Source organism: Typha latifolia, chromosome 2, assembly GCF_019914945.1.
Source record: "Typha latifolia isolate L0001 chromosome 2, TyphaL0001v2, whole genome shotgun sequence".
In the NCBI taxonomy this organism is placed as follows: domain Eukaryota; kingdom Viridiplantae; phylum Streptophyta; class Magnoliopsida; order Poales; family Typhaceae; genus Typha; species Typha latifolia.
Genome location: NC_133087.1, coordinates 741,079 through 760,388, shown reverse-complemented (window position 1 = coordinate 760,388; position 19,310 = coordinate 741,079). Strand labels below are relative to the sequence as shown.

Sequence of the window (19,310 nt, the reverse complement as noted above, 5' to 3'; positions counted from 1 at the left end):
AATCCTTCTTTTACAGTCATATTACTTTCTCTACTCCACTCTGTAACGATAACAATAACAATAACAATAACAATAACACTAAGATAGATTACCTTCTTATTAAGATTTACCACTGAAGTGTAACTCAAGCCTTAGAGACAGCATTTTTGTATACAGAAATAGAATATTATTCGCAAGCACCTCAGAATACACATCTACATACACGCTTATATGGTATATGTATGCTAAGGCAAGATTGATTTTTTTTTTAATTATAAAATTTGGCAACCACAATCAATCAATAGCTGCAAGGAATTCCTGCAGTTGGGACTGCAGACCATCTGCTTAGCATAATTGATGCTATGAATAGTGCTAGATTCTCTTGTGGAGGGAAGCAAGTGTCCTAGCTATGGACTATGGACTATGGACTATGGAGGAAGAGAGCAGCAGTGCAGTGTCCTTTCTAATTTAGCAGCAGGGGGTCTCAGAAAAATGCTTCAAATTTGGTAGTTTGAGTCTTTTATTGTAATGTATAAAAGCAGGTCAAAGAAGGCCTCGAGCTTTGCATTGCAGGGGGGGTGCATTCCTTTTTAACTCAGCTATAATTTCTCCCACCCACTGATGTCAGAAGGCTTTGCAGGATTCCCACAGAGAAAGTTTGTAGATTTTTGTTTGTAGATAGTATCAAATGTTCTATTGAGTGTATAGGAATCTTTGAAGCTATCCATCAAGTGTCATCCATTAACAGATAGATTGTAGGCATGGAAAGTTAAACTGCATTAGAATCCTCTTCCAGATTAAATTATTCTAAGTAGGTTTTAACAATCCAAGTGAGACTTTGGCTGTTCCTAGTGTTGCAAATTTTATAATTGCAAGTATGTTACACTTGCTTTAACAAATATAGAGGACTGTGAGGAGTTGTCATGGAAGAGCAGACAACATTTGTGCTCTATTTGAATTAATATTATTGTTTGTACAGGGGGTGGAATCACAATACTCTGTAGGTTTCTTGGGATGTGAGCTCTGTTCAAATTCAAGTTACTGTAGGTTGAATGCATTCCTTATTTCTCTTTTTATTCCTTTCCACATTCTAAATAATGAGAATATCAAATGAATGAGATTAAAAGAACAAATTGTAGAGCTTTCCTGATCAACAAAAAGAGAAACAATTATTGATATAGGCCAGGCAAAATTAATATATTATAGGAAGAAAACAAACTATTTTCATGCATCTGTAATATCCTTGTAGAAAAATAAGAGGAAATTTTTTTTTAAGGTGATAAAGACCTCCCAGCAGAAAGGTGGATTGGTCTTCCTGTCTCAATTTGACAACTCAGCAACATGATTGGCTTCTTGACAAACATGTTAGTATTTGTTAAGCCTCCAGCAGAATCCTTAGAATGGATTTAACAATTATTAGTTTTTGATTGATTTCAGCTTCCATGAGCATGTTTAGTTACAACCATCATTTTAGTGTAAGAAGAGACAAACTTGAAAGAGCTAAAATAATTAGGGGGCCTAATTCTCTGAATTTTTCTCTGATTACCCTGTCTTTGATTTCCTTTTTTTTTTTCTTTCTCATTTGGCTCTATGCATACATTAAAGGATGCCCTTCCTCTCCCACTCCTTTCTTCCCAAGAAGACCACCTTGATCCACACTGCACATTGATCTGCATCCACACATCAAGAAGAGATTAAAGACTCTTGAGTGATTGCAAAACAAAGCATTGGTATGGCAAAAACACTCCCTTCCTATGAGCACTCCTCAGCAGAAGAAGACTACATTGATATGGATATCAGCTCTGCCACCTTCTCCCCTCCACATTCTGGAGAATTTGAATTCCATATGTGTGCCAACCCACAAGAGAAAGAGTCTACTACTTCGCCTGCTGATGAGCTCTTCTACAAAGGAAACCTCCTTCCCCTGCATCTCCCACCAAGGCTTCAAATGGTTCAAAGGCTTCTTCACAACAACACTACCACCAATCCTGCAAAGGGAGCAGATGTCTTGGAAGACAAGTCTTGCTCTGCTAGTGGAGAGATGAATCCAGGAGAAGATCTCTACTATGAGTGCTCGGCCGGCCTATCCCACTCGAATCCGAAGAAGCCGTCTTTGTCCATGAAATTGATCAAGCAATCACCACTGAGTCTAAAGCTGAAGGCTTCAAGAAATTACCTCAAGTCCCTATTCTCCAAATCCAGTTGTTCACATGAGTCATGCAAGGAGTATGCCAATGGCTACATGAAGGCAGGGAAAAGGAGCCCATTTGGTCAAAACCAGCATGAGACATACTTAATGGAAGACACCAATAATGCTTCTACTCTCAAGAGTAGCATTGATAGAGAGAAGCTAATGGAAGAGGACTTGGGCCACAGGAAGTCCTTCTCTGGCATCATCAAGTGGAGTTTGACAACCAAGTCGATCTCATCGAGTGCGAATTCAAATGGAGGACAGCAGACACAGGTGCTCAAGAGGAGCAATAGTGATAATTGTGATATGGAGAGCTCAATCCAAGGAGCTATTGCCTACTGCAAGAAGTCTCAGCAGTTGGATTCAGCTAGAAAGAGTGCAAGCGATGTTGGATTCTATTCCTTATCTGTTCCTATGATTGCTGCAGCATGTCAGACTCAAGAGAGGTAACAGATTTGCAGGAGATGATAGGCAAAATGGGGCTTTTCTTCTTGTCCAAAGGATTGGACTCTGATCTGGTTCACTTGGTGATAGTTGCATGATGTGTACGTTATGGAGTTCAGATTGTATTGCATGAACTCAGAGCCTTATCCCTCTCGATTGCTTCTAGATTGAGTAAGATTTCTAAATCCTCAACCAACAAAAGATGACATAGATTTTTGAAAATTAATTCTTCTTCTTTTATCTCCTTTATTTGTGAATGACTAACACTGAATTAATGCTCTTTAAGGAGTTAGGCCACAACTTAAACAAGTTCTAGTGCTGTTGGGATTGTGGCTTCTAATTAAGTCATAATTCTAGCTTATCAACACCCACAAATCCAATTCTGACTGCCATCATCATACAAAAGAGCGAGAAAAGAAGGCACACAAGCATGCCTGGAGTCTTGAGTCCTTGAATTTAATTTACAGATCAGGCAGAAGAAGCACGGAGATTTGCATCTAGTCGTCCTACTATAATTCTTTCGGCATTTATTGTTGAACAACACTAGCATACATAAATAGAAGCTGCAGAGAGTACATGGTCACACTCGATAAACATGTAATGGAATCACAACAATCTCCCATTTCAGCTATATAGAGCAACAATACCAAGACTTCCAACTTTCTAACACATAAGTTTACCAGTGCACAGTTAGGTTTCTTCTGAAGTAATCATGACAACAGGAATAAAGATTCTACCTACAAATTATCCGTCGACAATGAGTTTGTGTATGTCTCACCTGATATATGATTTTAAGTAATATATTAGGACTGTAAATGCTGTGCAATGCACGTGATTGAAATGCAGGAGAAAAGATTCACTTTTTGCCCTTGTGATTCACTGCGGCGGTTGAAGAAGAAGTCGAGAACCAAGGCAGCAAGCAGCTAGCTTCTAAAATTGAGGACCTACAATGATAACAAGATAAAACTTGCAAACAAGAAAGACTCACAGGCTAAAGAACTGTACAGTCCTAAAACTAAAAGGGATCAAAAAGGCACCCCAACTCTTTTAAGAGAGCGAGGATATATATATAATATACTCAGAGATGGATAAAGGCCCAAGAAGCCCTCTTAGTAAGCTGTGTAACAAAACTACTTTGATAAGGAGAGAAGTGGGTCCAACGTCAAATACACTAAGCCCATCCTAAGCCCAAAATGAAGTTGGGTGATTAATACAGATCAAAGCCAACCTATTTTTCAATTGAGCTCTTCTCTCTGCACAACTGAATAAAGCCTATTCACCATTCTTCTTCGGGCTAACATATTTCTAGCCCGCTTGTGATACTTTTTCCACAGGTGACGTTCCTAAGACTATGAAAATATTGACGCCGATTTACAAACCGCCTACGACAAATTAATAAGATAGGAGAGAACTACTCTAAGAATGACGGAAAAATTGCCCGATGAATAAGCTCCACTGTAATATGGCGCAAAAAATACTTTCCTTTTTTTGGTTTTCTAAAGCTATTTATAAAGAACTCAAATATTTAAGTGGGGTAAGATGAAAAGGCGTAGATATCACCAAACTGTTTAAATGCACCTGAAAAATCAATATTTGGATCCAACTAATGGATTAAATTAATCCAAGTACGAAGCAGCACATTTCTCAAACAAATACAGGAAGATCAATATCAAAGTAGAAAGCCTTCTCGATCACTACAATAATAAGTCAAAGAAAACTGCAACAGAGGGGCTCACAGGGCTGAAGAAAATTTCACTTCTTGCTATAAACCTGACATCAACCGTCCATGAATCCTGTCTTGACTGCTTATCATTAACCAGACACACGGAATAGCTTTCTAGTGTACTATCGTACAATACAGCTCTGTTTATATCATGCAGCAGCCACTGACGTACAAATATTTTCAGCTGACAACTATAACATTTCCCTGTTCTCAAGAAATACCTTCTACTACATTTAATAAACTCCCTTATTCAGTACACCATCTTCTTTCTTTGTCCATTATATACACAGTTCTGATGCATGCTCTATTGTGTGGATGCCGTTCGTTGAGGACATTTTGTGACCCAAGTTCAGGAGTTGGTTGGACCCAAGACTGACGCCTTCAGTTCTGGCATCAGACTTTCCAACAGCTCTTTTTTGCTTAAAATCCTGTCAGCCGAACAGTCTTCTTCCTACAAACAAAAATTACAAAATTTGATGCATCAAATATTAGCACAGAGATTACATACTTAAAACATTCTAACCACAGAAAAGGATAAAAATGATTGGTATGTATGACAGGTAGATTGAGTACAAGAAAGGAAGAGTTTCTTCTTGTGACCACTAAAAAATTAAAATGCTATTCCAGGCTTCCTGTGGTACATGGTTGGGATGGACTGAGGACTCATACATAGGATAATCAGAATGTCAATAGAATGTTTCGATGGTTATGCAAGCTCTTGTTCATCCATGCTAACAGAAGTTCACAAATTGGTTACTGGTCGAACAGTCAGAACATCATGCCCAATAGCATCAGTATAAAATATTTACGTATAAGTTCCATGAGACCAGTTAAAAACAAGTGCTATCAGATATCAGATAAAGTTACAGAAAGTTAATAATCCATGAACTCTACCATATCACAATGTATGAAAGGAGAACAAGTTGGAAAATCATTTTTATTAGAAGTCTTGTTTGTGCCAACTAGTTTGAACTCAAATGACAGACTCTAGTTGAAGCAATGAAGTGTTATTAGAATTCTTATCACAAGACAACTCCTAGGGTATATAATGTGCAGTAGGCGGTTGAAGAACTAACAGGGTTGTCATGATGGCATGTTGTAGCTGCAACGACCTGCAAGTCTAGACAGAAGTTAAAAGCTCCAGCAGTGACATCCAAGGTCATCAAATGCTGAAGCACTGAGGGATGCTAATTTATGAAGCCAGAACTGCCAAGAGAAATATAAACTTCAGGCCCCTATTGCCAGTAGTGGTCCAGCAAGACGTTTCAGATCCTGCTGTCACTGTCAATTATCTTAAATCAGGGAGCCAGGGAGAATAAAGATTGAGAACTCCCAATCACCTAAATCAGGATTTACGAACTCCACAGGGTTGCCAGATCATGATAACTTATTGAGAAATCAAAATATATATAAGAGAGGGTATAAATTCATAGACCACTAGGATTACTAACATGACAAGCCACAGTCCTCTCTTTGACATATCTTAGATAACCAGTGGGACTGATGAAAACTAGAGCAGTGCTACATGGATGACTGTTAACATTTCTTTAATATACCGTTCTGCAGTTGACAAACCAACAAGTTCAACTGCTTGTCTGGTTTTAGAACAATAAAATCAAAATTATAGTAACCATATAAATTATAAAGCAAGTACAAAATATCAGCATCAAAGAAAGAGAAGTTTCTTTTACTCACATCTCCAGTGGAAGCAGCTTGTAATGCTAAAAGAGTTACTGTAGCCCTGTGATAATCCATCAAGACCTTGTATGTCGAATCAGGTAACTTATCCTGCCATTTTTTAGGAAAGCAAACATAGATAAATAAATTTTAAAAGCTCTCCAGCATAAAAGAAATGAGAGAAGACACATATTATATGTTCATTAAATCAGTCACATGTCAAGCAAAACTCTGATGAAAGATGAGAAAAGACTCAAAATAAAAAACAACGGGAACAATGGCAGGATAAGTTGTACCTTTAATCGTGCAACAACAGCAGATATGGCCCTTCCAGGTGCCTGAAGAGCCTTGTTGTGTACCTAGAATTTGAATGTACAATAGGAGAAACAATTTAAATTTAAAATATAATGGAAAATTACAGAAAAAAGAAGGTAAAGGAAAATATCGAGACTGAACAAACCTGCATATGATGTAGAGCAACAACCTTAGGCAGAAGCATAACTGGATCATTCTCTGAAGAAACTTGTGATATCAAATCCTTAAGTTCGTAGTAGCAAGATAAATTTCAACGTCAGAAGAATTATAGACCACATGGTAAAAAGAATTGGCAAGGTCAGTAATAGTCAACATTGACAGAATAAAATGCAGATTTTCAATAATATAGACTACTTCTGGCAAATAATCCCCAACAAAAGAAATTGTTCCTGAAAGGTATTCATGACCAAAAAGATGAAGCACCAATAACTGAAAGGTATTCATGCTACAGAAGGATAAATGTGGGAGAAACAAAAATAAATAAAAAAGAAGGAAGAATTTTTGAGTGTAACAGATAGTTTTTATCCAGAGTCTTGATTAAATTGTATTTATCTTAACAATACCATCCTTTATTGGGTTGCTCCCACTAAGCTAACTAGTCATATGTGCGCTGTGTCTAATGCATCAGTGTATCACATTAAGTGTCTGAGGAACTTTTGAAACCATACCTTGCGGAAAGAATGCAACATTGTTCTTTCTAACTTTTTATCAAGCTTCTTCAGTGACAAGCCACTGCATATGAAAGTAAGTTTGAATGCCCAAAAATATAGAATCTTAATGTGGAAATCATAAAACGAAACATATAAAACTACCTTTCCTCTGCCACAACTCTTAATGCATCCATGAACGTATCAACTCGCTGCCACATATCAATATACAAAGAAGAGAAATAATAAGTCTGAATGCAACAGTAATCAGAAATGAGATAACTGTGATAAATTCAATTCTCTCATATTACTATAATCTGCATTTGAAGATTTGTTCCCAAATAGCTCGGGGGGTGGTCATTTTAACTATTCTGCTTACTTGAGCATCCAGAGGTCATTTTCTGAGGATATAGTATTAACCTTTTAAGCTGTATATGTGTCCTACTATAAAATACTAGTGCCTATGATGCATAAGTCTAGTGATGCTTTCACCATGTTCACCAACAGGAGTGATTTTCATTTTATAAGTTTAAGAGCAATGTTTGCTTAGACAAATCCAACATCATTTAGTGTTCAAACATGCTTCCTCTAGTGATGTAAATCTCAACTCATTTGATAGTTCTCTCTGAAGAATATCAACTTCATGTCCCAAAGAGATTAGCAGGTATCAGAAGCTTTACAAAGACATAAAAAGTAGAAATATTGCTAGGTCAGAAACAAACCTTCCCCTCTAGTGCTTCAACCAAAGCTTGAGTCTTGACTGAAAGTGATGCAGGAAAACTCTTGGCCTGAGGGGAACAAAAAGTCACTTGCATCAATATAAGCAAGCAAGACAAGCAACGGAATTCAAACAGTTAAAGGCTTAAAGAAAATGCACCCATCCCCTATTTGATGGCTCAACAATTAGAACTTTAATAACACTAAACAACTGTGAATACTAAAAGATAGAACAGTAGAAAATTGATTGTTTCAAACCAGAGAAATACGATCTGCAGGAGTTAGAGGCCTAGGCTGATTTTGACTATCTTCATTTTCTATTCCATTCTTCAGCTTGTTATCCATGTCCTAAAAAGATGATAGAGAAATTATAAGTGCGGCAGGAAAGAGAATTTTAAAATCATAAATGTACTTGTGAGGTTATTTAGTAATTCATCTGATGAAAGTAAAACTAATTCATGATCAAATATTAGTAATACAACATCTATTTGAAGCATTTAAAATTGATATCAACACCAACAACTAGAATATATTAAATTTATGAGCTATGGCTAATACACTGAACACTGACATTACGACTATGGAAGTTGATTGAGAGAGAGACTACCAGAGTAAGTAGAAGCTTATCAACCATGGGAGTAGCCATTGTTTTTAGCAGATGCTTGTGTAAGATAGCCTGGCATAGCAAAATGAAGAACAAAGCAGAAGCAAAAAGGCATGAAAAATAAGAATCCCATTTAACCACAAGAAGTAACATAAAAAATGACAAAAGAATCAGCATAACTTACAGAGGTAGATGGATCATCCTCAAAGAGATCCAGTGCTTTCTCATACAACTGCATATCTAAGACAACCTGAAAGCCACAAATATGGCATCAAAATGACGAATTAGGACAAAGAAAAATTGGGGATCTCTAAAATCAGAAACTCTGCACGTGTGGAAGGATTGTCTTGTGACTTGTGAGTAACACAGTTGTTCCGGAGATTTGATTTATGCAAAACATAATGATCAACTAGCTTAACGACAGATGCAAAGCACAAGTACCAAACCTCATCTAGATACGTCTGCATACTATCAAGCAACCGCTTCCTCCTCTCAGCATTTTCCAACAAAAGAGTGTTTCTTCTTTTCCCCAACGAGTTAACCAACATTGGCCTCAGATGGGAGCACAATATTCTAAGAAATTCATGTGAGTCTACTTCTGGACCTGACAAACCGATCAATTCAATTTAAGTATATCTAAATCATATGCTATGCAGTAAAATGAGAAAAGATGGCATTGTCATTGTCAATGGTTCTTCTAACCTCCCAATTCTTCAAGATCAGGGGCAAGATTCAAAATCTTCTGCATTACCCATTCTTCGGATGGAATATTTGAATCATCCCCCTTTACTTTATCCTTCTTAGAACCAGATTTTGCATCAGAAGTACTTAAGGAGTTTGCATCCTTGTTTTTTCGCTGACTTTTCTTGCCTTTATTAGGAATATTTTCCTGGTTGTCACTATCCTTCTCAGCTGTTCCTACCTTGGCAGATCCTGTTAGTTTCCCTCTTTTCTTCTTCGGTCCTTTTTCAGAAGCACTTTTACTTATGGCTGCATCATCATCGAGCTCTTTTGTCTCTGAGTGCTGTGCTGAACTGGATCCAATCTTATGTTCATTGGTTGGATGCGTAGTAGGGGCCAGACCTTGATAGGAAGGGTTTTTGTGAATAAATGTATCTAATTCTTTCTCCAGTTGATCATAAATACCCTGGGCAATTGTCGAACATGCAAAGCATACAAGTCATAATCAGGAATGCATAACAGAAGGACCAAACGACTGCAGGAATAGGTTTCAGAAAGTGAAATTGAGTCACTAGAAGATACCACCAGTCCACCAGTCGCAGATCACATAATACAACCTTCAAAGCATGTAACTAGAGGACAAAGGGCCTCGCCATACTTAGCAATTGATTAGCATGTTGGAATTGCATAAATTTCTTTGTATTTCTGCATGCTTATATTTCTAACGTGTGTCATTTCCCATAAAGTTGATAAGGTTTGGGAAGTTTTCATCAAATCAATAAAATGTGAAGGCTTGTGATCATAATAAGGAAAAAGAAAAAAAGGTCCCTAGTGCATAAAAATAAGAAAATGATTGTGTACATCCACATTATTCCTTCTACATCATGGGAGCAATAACTAATGTGTGCAAACATGGGGGGGCACATTAAAATTCTCGAAGTGACAATGGAGTTTTATATGTTCATCTCTCGAAGTGACAATGGAGTTTTATATGTTCATCTCTCGAAGTGACAATGGAGTTTTATAAACAAATTTTAATTAAAAAATGCTTATTAATTATCATGCATGGCATACCACATACATGTATTTTGTTGTTTAAGATGTGACTGCAATGTTTCCAGTACATTATCCTAACAAGGATTGCCATAGCAAATGCCAGCCTCAACATGTTTAAGTCTTAAGTTACATAAGATATGATCCATAGTATCATTTCAAACTTTTATGTGGTTCATAAAAAATATAAGATATCATGGCTAGCAGGGTCTTCAATCTCACCTTAATAAATGCGTTGCTAAATACACAAGAGTCCCCCAATAGCACTGCTGTGGAACACTGGAAAACAACATATTTCAGCAAACAACATTAAGAAACAAAGGAAGTTCAGGTACTTGAGACACCAACCTTGATTGCGCTCTGTAGAGATGGACAAAGTGACAGAATCTTAGAAGCATCTGAACCACCAATATATGCTGGCAGAACTGAAGTGCAATCAAGCCTACCAATATCACATAAAGTTATTGCATTACACATGTTATAGATAATAACTGCAGATCAAATGTAAAACCTTGTTTATGTTGCAAATAACTACAATAAAATATTTGCAAGAAAGAGAACTTGTTCTGAAAGTAGGCTTGTGAATAAATCTGATGACAAAAGCTAATATTCATGTAGGATGAGAAAAGGAAGTGATGGGATACATGGTCAATAAAAGCATAGTGTCTAGTGTATTGGTTCTACTTATCAAAGACACCTAGTGGACCCTGGCATCAAGCATGCCTTACTTGTATTAGGCATTCCTTATTTGCTCCGCAGTTTGGAGTCAGATAAAAACCAATCTGTTTCAAGGTCGAACAGAACAGTTCTGATGGCAAGTGGTCCAAAGCCAGGCTCAAAAATGATGCACCAAAGGAAGATACTTGAAATGACATTACAAGTCTAGATTCTTTAGAACTTGAGTAAACTGTAAAAGAATATCTGGACCGATAGAAAATTAATGGCAATTCACACCATGCTATTATATTTTGCAATTACGCCATCTGACTGACCAAGCTATTATGAGAAAAAAGAGTTCCATATACCAGCCCTCAACTCTTTTAGCTTTGAAAAACTTTGAAAAACTTCTGTGATACTTACCAGTTACCATGCTCAATGGTGTCACCTACAGCAAAATCCAGCATCTCAACCATTGAAGGATGGACAAAAACAACATCTAGAGGAATGCCCTCAGGATATCTGGACTACATTAGAGTGCAGAAACACAGGAATGTTACAAGAAAAATATAGAAACATCACCAGCTAAATATAAAGTTTAGCGGCATTTGAACTACTGTTATTAATTTATTATACGACAGAAGGAACCTGAATTGTATGCAGTTTAAGTACCTGCAGATACTGTTTAGGCTGAGGAATCAAGAGTTTGTGAAGAACTTCGTAACTGATGTAAGAATTCTGAAGAAAAGAATAATTCATGAAAACATAGAAACCAATCAGATTTCTAAGCTAATATGTGATGTTAATATTACATATTTTTTAATTTAGAAAAACATGGTCAATCCATCTGGGATAGTAACACAGAATGATATTGACGATTTATCTGTCAATGCATCTATCATCATTGATGCATATGTATGAACGAGTTGAAAACTTAAAATGAAAGAAAAGAATATTCATGCAAAGAATTTTCATCTTCATAGCTGCTTGAAATTTCATTAAAGAAATAAAAGAATAAGAGTTGTAGGTGCCTTAACCTGTGAGAAGAAAGAATCCACACTCTCCCTTTGAGCATGGGCAAAAACCTAAGGGTATAAACCAATGGTTATGGATGAGGAGAATAGTAAACGCATTAACAGAGATATGGATTGAAAGGAAAAAGAAAATATCATAGATTTTACAGCTGGTGTCCATTGTACTCCTGCCCGGAGTGATCCAAGAATCTCCCCTTCCTTAAGCAGTCCATTGAATATGGATTGAAAGAAAGCACCTTCCACAGAGACACCATTTGCACCATCCATATCTTGCAGCACTTGCTGCAACAAGTTCCAAACAGTTGGCAAATTCGTAGGAACTGTGATACCCTTGGCAGCACCACGGACCATAGCAGTAATCCGAGAAACATATGCTGGAGTATACAACTGTCCACCTTCCAGTCTTCCTTTCACCTAGATACAAGACATATGACACAGTAGAATTTTTTTTCTCAAGAATATTTAAGAGAACATTTAGCCGGACAGCAAATGCCATGGATGAAATAGCTTACTTTATTAAGGAAAACAGCAATGGAACTTTTACCTCGTGGCGATTCCTCTTTCACTAGTTAAGATATCAAAGAGAGTTTCTTAAACCTTATGGAATAATCCAACAATAAAACATGTTCATACAAACCAACAAACATCCCTATGAATTTTATAAATCCCCAAAATTTTCTTCTTCCACAAGTTTCAGTTTCTCTCTTTTACTTTTTATTTTCTTTTGCCCCAGGAATTGCATAACTTACCAATAAGGATTTAATCTGATTAAGACACAAAAATTTGTACATTACGTTTCTCTAAGCCCATATGTTTCCTACAGCTTATTTGGTCATTATACGATGGCATTTTCTTCCTTCTCAGATTCGCTTCACACTACTAAGCAAAGTTGCTAAAACATTAATGAGTCGTAATATCAAAATCATCGATCTACTTACAATGGTTCCAAGTCGAGGCTCCAGAAAAGACACCACCAATTCCGATCCAACGTGCAACTGAGCGGCAATCTCCGCCAGCGAGATCTGACTACACTCCTGCAACTTTTCATTTATCTCCTCCGCCACGGAATCCCAATAACTCTGGGATATAATCTCACCATTGACCATCATAAGCCCCGAACCATCCGCCACAATCTTTTGTGCTTGCCGCTCCACATGGTACAAATCCACCCCGATAACGTCCGACAGATCGATCAAAGAAACCCTACTCGACTTCTTGATCTCCGTCTCCATCTCAACCCTCAGCTGATCCTGAAACAGGAAGAATGAAATCATCAAGATTAAGCCCTACGACGATCCAAGAAACGCGCGACAGTATTGCAGGTTTCAGTCTTCGAGGAGGGTGGGGGGGTTTACCGGGGTGATGTATTCTTTGCCGGAGACGGTGTGGAGGAGGTCGGAATCGAGGTATTGGAGTTCTTGGAGCTTCTGAACCAACTCGACAACGTTCCGATCGGAGAGGCGGATGGTGGACTTGACTTGCTGCGCCGACTCGAACTGGCGTTGGAGCTCCAATAGCTCCGCGTCCATGGCGGATGAGATTCGAGAGCTCGATCTCGATCGCCGAGAGAGAGAGAGAGAGAGAGAGAGAGAGAGAGAGAGACGGGGGAAGAGAAGGGATTTTAGTTTGTGTGGAGACCGGTACAGTAAAGATATAAAGAGGCCCAAGCAGCCCAGACCAGCCCACTAGGTTGATATTTATAAGCAGGCTTGGGCTTGTCTACTGCAAGACCTATGCCAGTTAATTTTATTTTATATGATTTTTTTGTATATTTTTATTACTTTCTTTAAAATATAATCACTGTCATTACAATCATTGGATTGTCTCGAAATTTTCGTTCTTTCTGATTAATGTAACTGGTAGAATGACCATTTTGCCCATATAGTAGTATTTTTGTGGTTCATATGAATATGTTAAGTTTAATATTCCTCTGGCAAAACAGCAGTTCTGAAAGAGTGTAATGTATAATAGTGATATTTTAAAGAATATACTGATAACATTTGAGAAATTATAATATTTGAAAAAATTTACAATTTTTGTGATCTACTGCCTGGAAGATTCCAGGGCTAATATAAGTGTTTGGAATTCTAGTGGAAAGAATGAAGCAAGTGGGGCCCAATTGCTTGCAAATTAGATGATAAAACAAGGATTTGGCCTCATCTGCCATTACAATGATGCAATGTACATGAATTTTTTTACCATGTAATATAGCAAAATGTAGGCCTTCTCATTTCGTACCATGTTAACTTTACCTAAGACAGCCTCTTATGTGCTTGTTAAATTTCTCCAATGAATGCAATAACCATACTCTCTTGATTTCTATGCTTGCTTAGTGTAGGGAATACAATGACTATCTCAAATAGCATACATTTTCTTGTGCTCCTTGTCAATCCACTCGCCTTCGGACATGCCAGAGATCGACCATGATCGCGACCTACTGAGTGATGACCTTCTTATGTTCCTCAACTTCTTAGCCTCGATATGGTGCCCAATAATCCAATAAAGCATGAGGCCTAATGTCGTCGCTAATATCGTTGCACCTATAATTGTCACTCCAATGGCCAACGATCTCTCATGACCACCCACCACAATGAAAGAAAGTGCAAGGAATGCAGCACTTACAAGTACGCAGGCCAGCCACATTAACTTGTTAATGATTGCCATCATCTGCTTCTTTGCATTGCTCTCTATGACAACCACAGAAGTCTGCACCACCACAACAGCCAAAGATATGAAGAGAGCCACCGAGTCTGAGACGAAGAAGATCATAAAAGGAGTTTGGTGTGAGATGTTTGCTTCCCCCAAGGTTAACCCAGGAGCTAGGTTGTTGGAGTCCACGTACTGGCCAGGAACTGTAAAGATTGCGGCGAATGCAACAGTAGCGATGAGGACAGCAACCACTGTTGTGGAGTTGATTGCATTGTTGAGTCCCTCTGTATGGAGTTTGTTGATCCTTTTTGCTATTCCCTGAACACGCTTTCTAGTTTGTCGAGTGTGCTCAAGCTGAGAATGGACCTCATGCTTTATGTCACTCACTGTTTGTTTCAATTCACGAGCAGCATTTACCGGTTTAATGTTCCTCGCACTTTGGACACCATGTTCAATTAATATAGCAGCAACATCTGAATTCCCCATTTTCTCAGCAGTGTCGAGTGCAGTCTCTCCTGATCTGTTGATTGCTTTTGTGTTAGCATCCTTAATCTCTAAGAGTCTCTTTATAATCTGCAGAGAAGTTTCAAGCACATGTCAACCACAAGAGTGATGCCGTCTAACAGTGATGCTTAATTTTACTTTCATTAATTGTGACTCAGATAGAAATATATAAGTGATGGAGTGAAAAGTACACAGGGAAAGGAGAAGAAACACCATGCAGATCAAATGTATTAGTACAGCACAACTCCTATTCATACAAATGTACAGAGAAACTATCAAACTTTGCTAAGTCCACTGAACCAATACTTCAGAGTAATTCTGCTAATTATGCAGCTGTGACTTCAAAGATTCCACCATCACATAGAAGCCCCAGATTAATGTGCGTCCCACATTGATGATAATGACAGTATAAATGTTGGAACCCACTTATAAGTAGAAAGCTAAAATAAACTTTAAGATCAATAAATAATCGTCACTTTTACGACTTCTCGGAAAAACAAAAGCAAAGGTTCCAATTTACCTTTCATAAGGTTTTCGAATGAAAATTTTCTTGAAGAATAGAGAACGTTATTCTTTTTTTGCAAAGCAAGTTCTCAGGCAGCGATATGTCCTAAAAGTTTACCTGAGCACGATCTTTCCTAGCTGCGATATGCAGTGCTGTGTTGCCCTTAGTATCTAGCAAATTTACCATTGTGGGATCACACTTTAGAAGCTCCTCAACTATGTCTAGTTTAGTTCCCTTGACCGCCATATGTAGTGCAGTCTGTCCTTTCTTATCTACTCTGATAGCACTTCCTGGATCTTTGTTCAAAAGAGCTCTTACAACTTCTAAGTGCCCATTCCTTGCAGCAGAATGCAATGTAGTTTTACCATTGCTCCTTGCAATAAGTGCTAGACTTCCATCTGCTTCCAAGAGGAATTTTACCACCTCAAGATGGCCTTGTGCAGCAGCAGTATGCAATGCTGTCGTGTTTGACAAATCCACAGTCATTGAGAGTTCTGGAAGGACCTGCAAGAGCTCCTTCACAACATCTGGTAACGGAGATGCATCAATTAGCTCAATGGTATTAAGTGCATAATTTGATCTAATGTACTTATAAAAAATGTGGATAGGTTTCCAAATTCTGAACAAGAGAACAAGTTCGTAATTGCCTGTGCCTTTTGGCCACACTATCAGGTAAACAACATCAAACTGTCACATTTTTAATGGCATTAAATTCTATTTGAGAACATTTTTATCATCTGCAGTGCACATGTAAGAAGAAACTCCAGACTCAGACAACTTATTTTTCTCAAAGGTGATCCAGATTTCTAGTTTTTCCTTATTTCCTAGTACCATTCAAATTCTCTTCAGCACCATCATATGGAGTAAAGGTGAGATACATGGAGAACTGACCAATAATGGAAGTTGATCCTGATAAAATGTTTTCAACCGACAGAGTTTATTGTCCTCACTGTGAATATAAAAAGGTGGTATGTAACTGCAACATCTTGCAGAATTGACACTCAGAGAGAATTACAACAATGACAAGGAAGATTTATGAATCTTTTACTCAGCAATGGGCAGTAATATTATGAAAATGTCTTCAAATATCAAGTTATCTTATGGAACGAATATCGCAATGTTGCCGAATACAAGTTAATATTCAGATATGTGAGAGAGCTAATACCTACATCCCCTTGCTTGGCTGCTATGAGCAAAGCATCATTGCCATTCTTAGCCTTTATCCCAGCTGTTGCAACATCATGGTACTTGATCATTTCATGCACCACATCAACATAGCCATACTCAGCAGCAACAAAAAGAGCGGTCTCTCCTGCCTGATTCTGCTTTGATAATAAATCCTTCAAATATTCATCAACGCTTCCCGAAAGTAACTCCTTCACAACCACCAAATTCCCTGATCTTGCAGCCAAATGTAGAGGAGAATCATCCCGTTTCCCTGTCAGCTGCTTCGGCATCTTCTTCCGGCGAAAACTCTGCTGCCCAATTGGTGACTCCATATCTTAGCCTTAAAAGATTACGCCACAATAGATATCTTCTTGGATAAAATGCTCCAACCAGAAAACACACTATGTGGGTCACCAAACTAAATCTCAATGCTCAAACTGCGGAGACAATAACTAAAGACAAAGCTACCAAATTGTTATCCATGAAAATTTTCCCTCACCATGAAGCCCTGCAGCAAGAAACCACAAGCCACTTACCACAAAAAATTCTACACTTTTGAATCCATCCACCTATTTCCCCCATACTCAGCCTTTCTTTCATCTACCATTCATAAGAAAAAGGAAGAAAGCAGAAGGAAGAAGGCCATGAAGAAAGTAAAAGGGGTGCCCTCCCCACTATCATGCCTAATTAAATGCATCCCATTTGGACAAACCAACAAATGGTATGTAGGCATCCAATTGAAAATACAAAGAGGGTGATGCTAAACAAGATGGCCATCCACATGGGATTAACACATTCTATACTGAAAAACCTAAAAGATCGCAACCAGAAGCATCCCACCTTAACAAAATCCAAACTTTCCCAGACAAAAGAGCACGTTTAAGGAATTCATCACCACATGGGCAACACTAAGATAGAATCATCAGGAATGACTAGAAGCACAGAAGGATTAAACAATAGACAAAGATCATTCAAGCTCACATGGGCATGAGAGTACCCAGCATACCCAAATCCAACTCCTGCCATGTGGACATGGGTCCTTCATCATCTCATCAGAGATCCATGGAACAAGAGAGAAGCAGCAACTGCAACCAAGGAAATGGCTTGCCTTTGTCTTCTTCTCATTAATTCCACACCAAAATGGGACGTAGCCATATATATTAATTCCATACTCTTCACCAACCATTCGTAATTGATGTCATTAAACACATTAAAAGAAACGCAAATTGCAAAGCGCGATTGGATTAGCTAATTAGTACCGTACAATTATTAGTTTAAATTTTTAGAATTTTGTATTGGCATTTAACATTACAGGATTTGACGAGGGAGACGACGACCCGATGGAGGGAGGAGAGCGGAGTTGACCGTTGACGCGGCAACGGCGGGGCCCATCGTCACAGCCTCACTGGGCTGAGGTGGGCCCGATTTGGTCGGAACGGTCCAAGCCTAGTCTATTATTAGAACGTTTTTTAATTGAAAAAAGTGGTTAGTTTGTTTTTCCTTTTCTTGTTAATGGTTACCATAATAATGAATTGGAGGAGCAGATCAGATGGTTAGATTTATAAGGGATAATTACATAGAGACCTCCTGAATTATTATTGTTTATTTTTATATATTTTTTATTTATTTATCGTAATATATTGACCCTCTTACCAATTAAAAATCTTTGAAATGACTCTTTCTTTAATAATCTGTTAATTTTATTTATTGAAGATATTATGTGAACATTACATGATTAATTTTTCATGGTAAGAGGATCATGTGGGATATATATATATATATATATATATATTCTGTACGATGGAAATTTTTTAGTTCAACGTATGCGAACATTGAAATACTTTGTGAGGATTTGGAAAGCTTTGGAAGGGGAAAAGCTTCATCTCACTCAAAAAGAGTGGGCGATGTGTTGGATTCCAAATGTTGGGTGTAAAAGAGTCTAAAAGAGATAAGTTCCAGTGTGCTCAAGTTGTCATTTCCATAAAATGCACTAATATGAGTGGGTTCTTTACGAAAAAAAAAAATAGAGAGAGTAGCCCAATTTGGCTGTTACTGGCTGAGGGTGACAAAGATAAAGGTTTTCTCATATAGTATTCGGTTGTAGAAGGTGATATGCTTATTAGAGCTAGTATATTGCTATCACAATGTGCTTTTGTTTTTATAATTGATAGGTCACAATAATAATACCTTTTTTTCTTTCTTTAATTTTTTTTTCTGTGAGAAAACAAGTCAGCTCATAATAAGAGAGGTAATAAAATCACTCACTTAGGTATAAAGTCAGCACATTACTAACATATGAAGTGCCACTAATAATTGCTTAAACTAAGATTGCATTTGCATGAGAACATATTTAATTGCTAGAAAGTAGAACTCAGTAAAATTAAATATTAAAAATAAAAAAAAATTGTTTGAAGCAATTTATTCCCTCACTTTCTTTCTAGGGACTAAATTTCCATCAAATTTAGACTTTAAATCTCCAGAAGAATATCTGTCTTGTCAAAAGCCCACAAAAATCTAGGTGGCTCCTTGACTGTGACTGTTTGATTATTCTTCTCGTCAATAGTTTCATGTCAATATCAAAATTGAGTCACAGTGGAGAATAAAGTTGAATTTACCGCAAACACAAATCCTCCACTTTGTTTCTTTGACGGAAGAGTTGTGTTCAGACTTCAAGGCATTATTTTCCGCTTTGTTAGTCCAACTGCTGCAAAGGTTCTATCAGAACTCAAGAAAGATAGACAAGGGTTTAGAAGAAGGAAAGAA

General features: G+C 37.6%; 3 protein-coding genes across 4 annotated transcripts; 1 reads left to right on the top strand and 2 right to left on the bottom strand.

The window, feature by feature from the left end:
• Positions 1 to 1,711: 1,711 nt before the first annotated feature.
• On the top strand, positions 1,712 to 2,620 carry LOC140781336 (probable membrane-associated kinase regulator 4). Its single transcript, XM_073127277.1, has one exon. It carries the CDS (start codon positions 1,712 to 1,714, stop codon positions 2,618 to 2,620), a length of 909 nt encoding a protein of 302 aa, XP_072983378.1.
• A 1,586-nt stretch (positions 2,621 to 4,206) lies between these two features.
• LOC140781926 (E3 UFM1-protein ligase 1 homolog) lies at positions 4,207 to 13,332 on the bottom strand. Its single transcript, XM_073128235.1, has 20 exons — positions 13,078 to 13,332; positions 12,661 to 12,972; positions 11,870 to 12,136; positions 11,726 to 11,773; positions 11,361 to 11,426; positions 11,112 to 11,215; positions 10,380 to 10,473; positions 10,254 to 10,310; positions 9,000 to 9,444; positions 8,744 to 8,901; positions 8,482 to 8,547; positions 8,301 to 8,369; positions 7,952 to 8,041; positions 7,699 to 7,764; positions 7,142 to 7,188; positions 6,998 to 7,061; positions 6,475 to 6,552; positions 6,311 to 6,373; positions 6,033 to 6,125; positions 4,207 to 4,788 (listed from the first exon to the last, which is right to left on the bottom strand). Exons 1-20 carry the CDS (start codon positions 13,249 to 13,251, stop codon positions 4,687 to 4,689), a joined length of 2,463 nt encoding a protein of 820 aa, XP_072984336.1. The 5' UTR covers positions 13,252 to 13,332; the 3' UTR covers positions 4,207 to 4,686.
• A 490-nt stretch (positions 13,333 to 13,822) lies between these two features.
• LOC140782841 (ankyrin repeat-containing protein At5g02620-like) lies at positions 13,823 to 17,733 on the bottom strand. Of its 2 annotated transcripts, none has more exons than XM_073129656.1 (4): positions 17,529 to 17,733; positions 16,546 to 17,055; positions 15,498 to 15,907; positions 13,823 to 14,944 (listed from the first exon to the last, which is right to left on the bottom strand). In XM_073129656.1, exons 2-4 carry the CDS (start codon positions 16,877 to 16,879, stop codon positions 14,078 to 14,080), a joined length of 1,611 nt encoding a protein of 536 aa, XP_072985757.1. In that variant the 5' UTR covers positions 16,880 to 17,055; positions 17,529 to 17,733; the 3' UTR covers positions 13,823 to 14,077. The 2 variants fall into 2 exon arrangements, with proteins under 2 accessions (XP_072985757.1, XP_072985758.1); XM_073129657.1 differs by having other exon boundaries at positions 17,554 to 17,694.
• Positions 17,734 to 19,310: the final 1,577 nt, after the last annotated feature.

What these genes read in the sequence shown, in the direction of transcription:
- LOC140781336 (XM_073127277.1), top strand. Translation starts at nt 1,712, where the DNA reads ATGGCAAAAACACTCCCTTCCTATGAGCACTCCTCAGCAGAAGAAGAC.
- LOC140781926 (XM_073128235.1), bottom strand. Translation starts at nt 13,251, where the DNA reads ATGGACGCGGAGCTATTGGAGCTCCAACGCCAGTTCGAGTCGGCGCAG. An exon ending in CTCTACAGAGCGCAATCAAG is followed by an intron (nt 10,311 to 10,379) that starts GTTGGTGTCTCA and finishes GTTGTTTTCCAG; the next exon opens with TGTTCCACAGCAGTGCTATT. An exon ending in AAGCTGCTTCCACTGGAGAT is followed by an intron (nt 4,789 to 6,032) that starts GTGAGTAAAAGA and finishes TTTTGTTTGTAG; the next exon opens with GAAGAAGACTGTTCGGCTGA.
- LOC140782841 (XM_073129656.1), bottom strand. Translation starts at nt 16,879, where the DNA reads ATGGAGTCACCAATTGGGCAGCAGAGTTTTCGCCGGAAGAAGATGCCG. An exon ending in AGCCAAGCAAGGGGATGTAG is followed by an intron (nt 15,908 to 16,545) that starts GTATTAGCTCTC and finishes CTCCGTTACCAG; the next exon opens with ATGTTGTGAAGGAGCTCTTG. An exon ending in CTAGGAAAGATCGTGCTCAG is followed by an intron (nt 14,945 to 15,497) that starts GTAAACTTTTAG and finishes ACTTCTCTGCAG; the next exon opens with ATTATAAAGAGACTCTTAGA.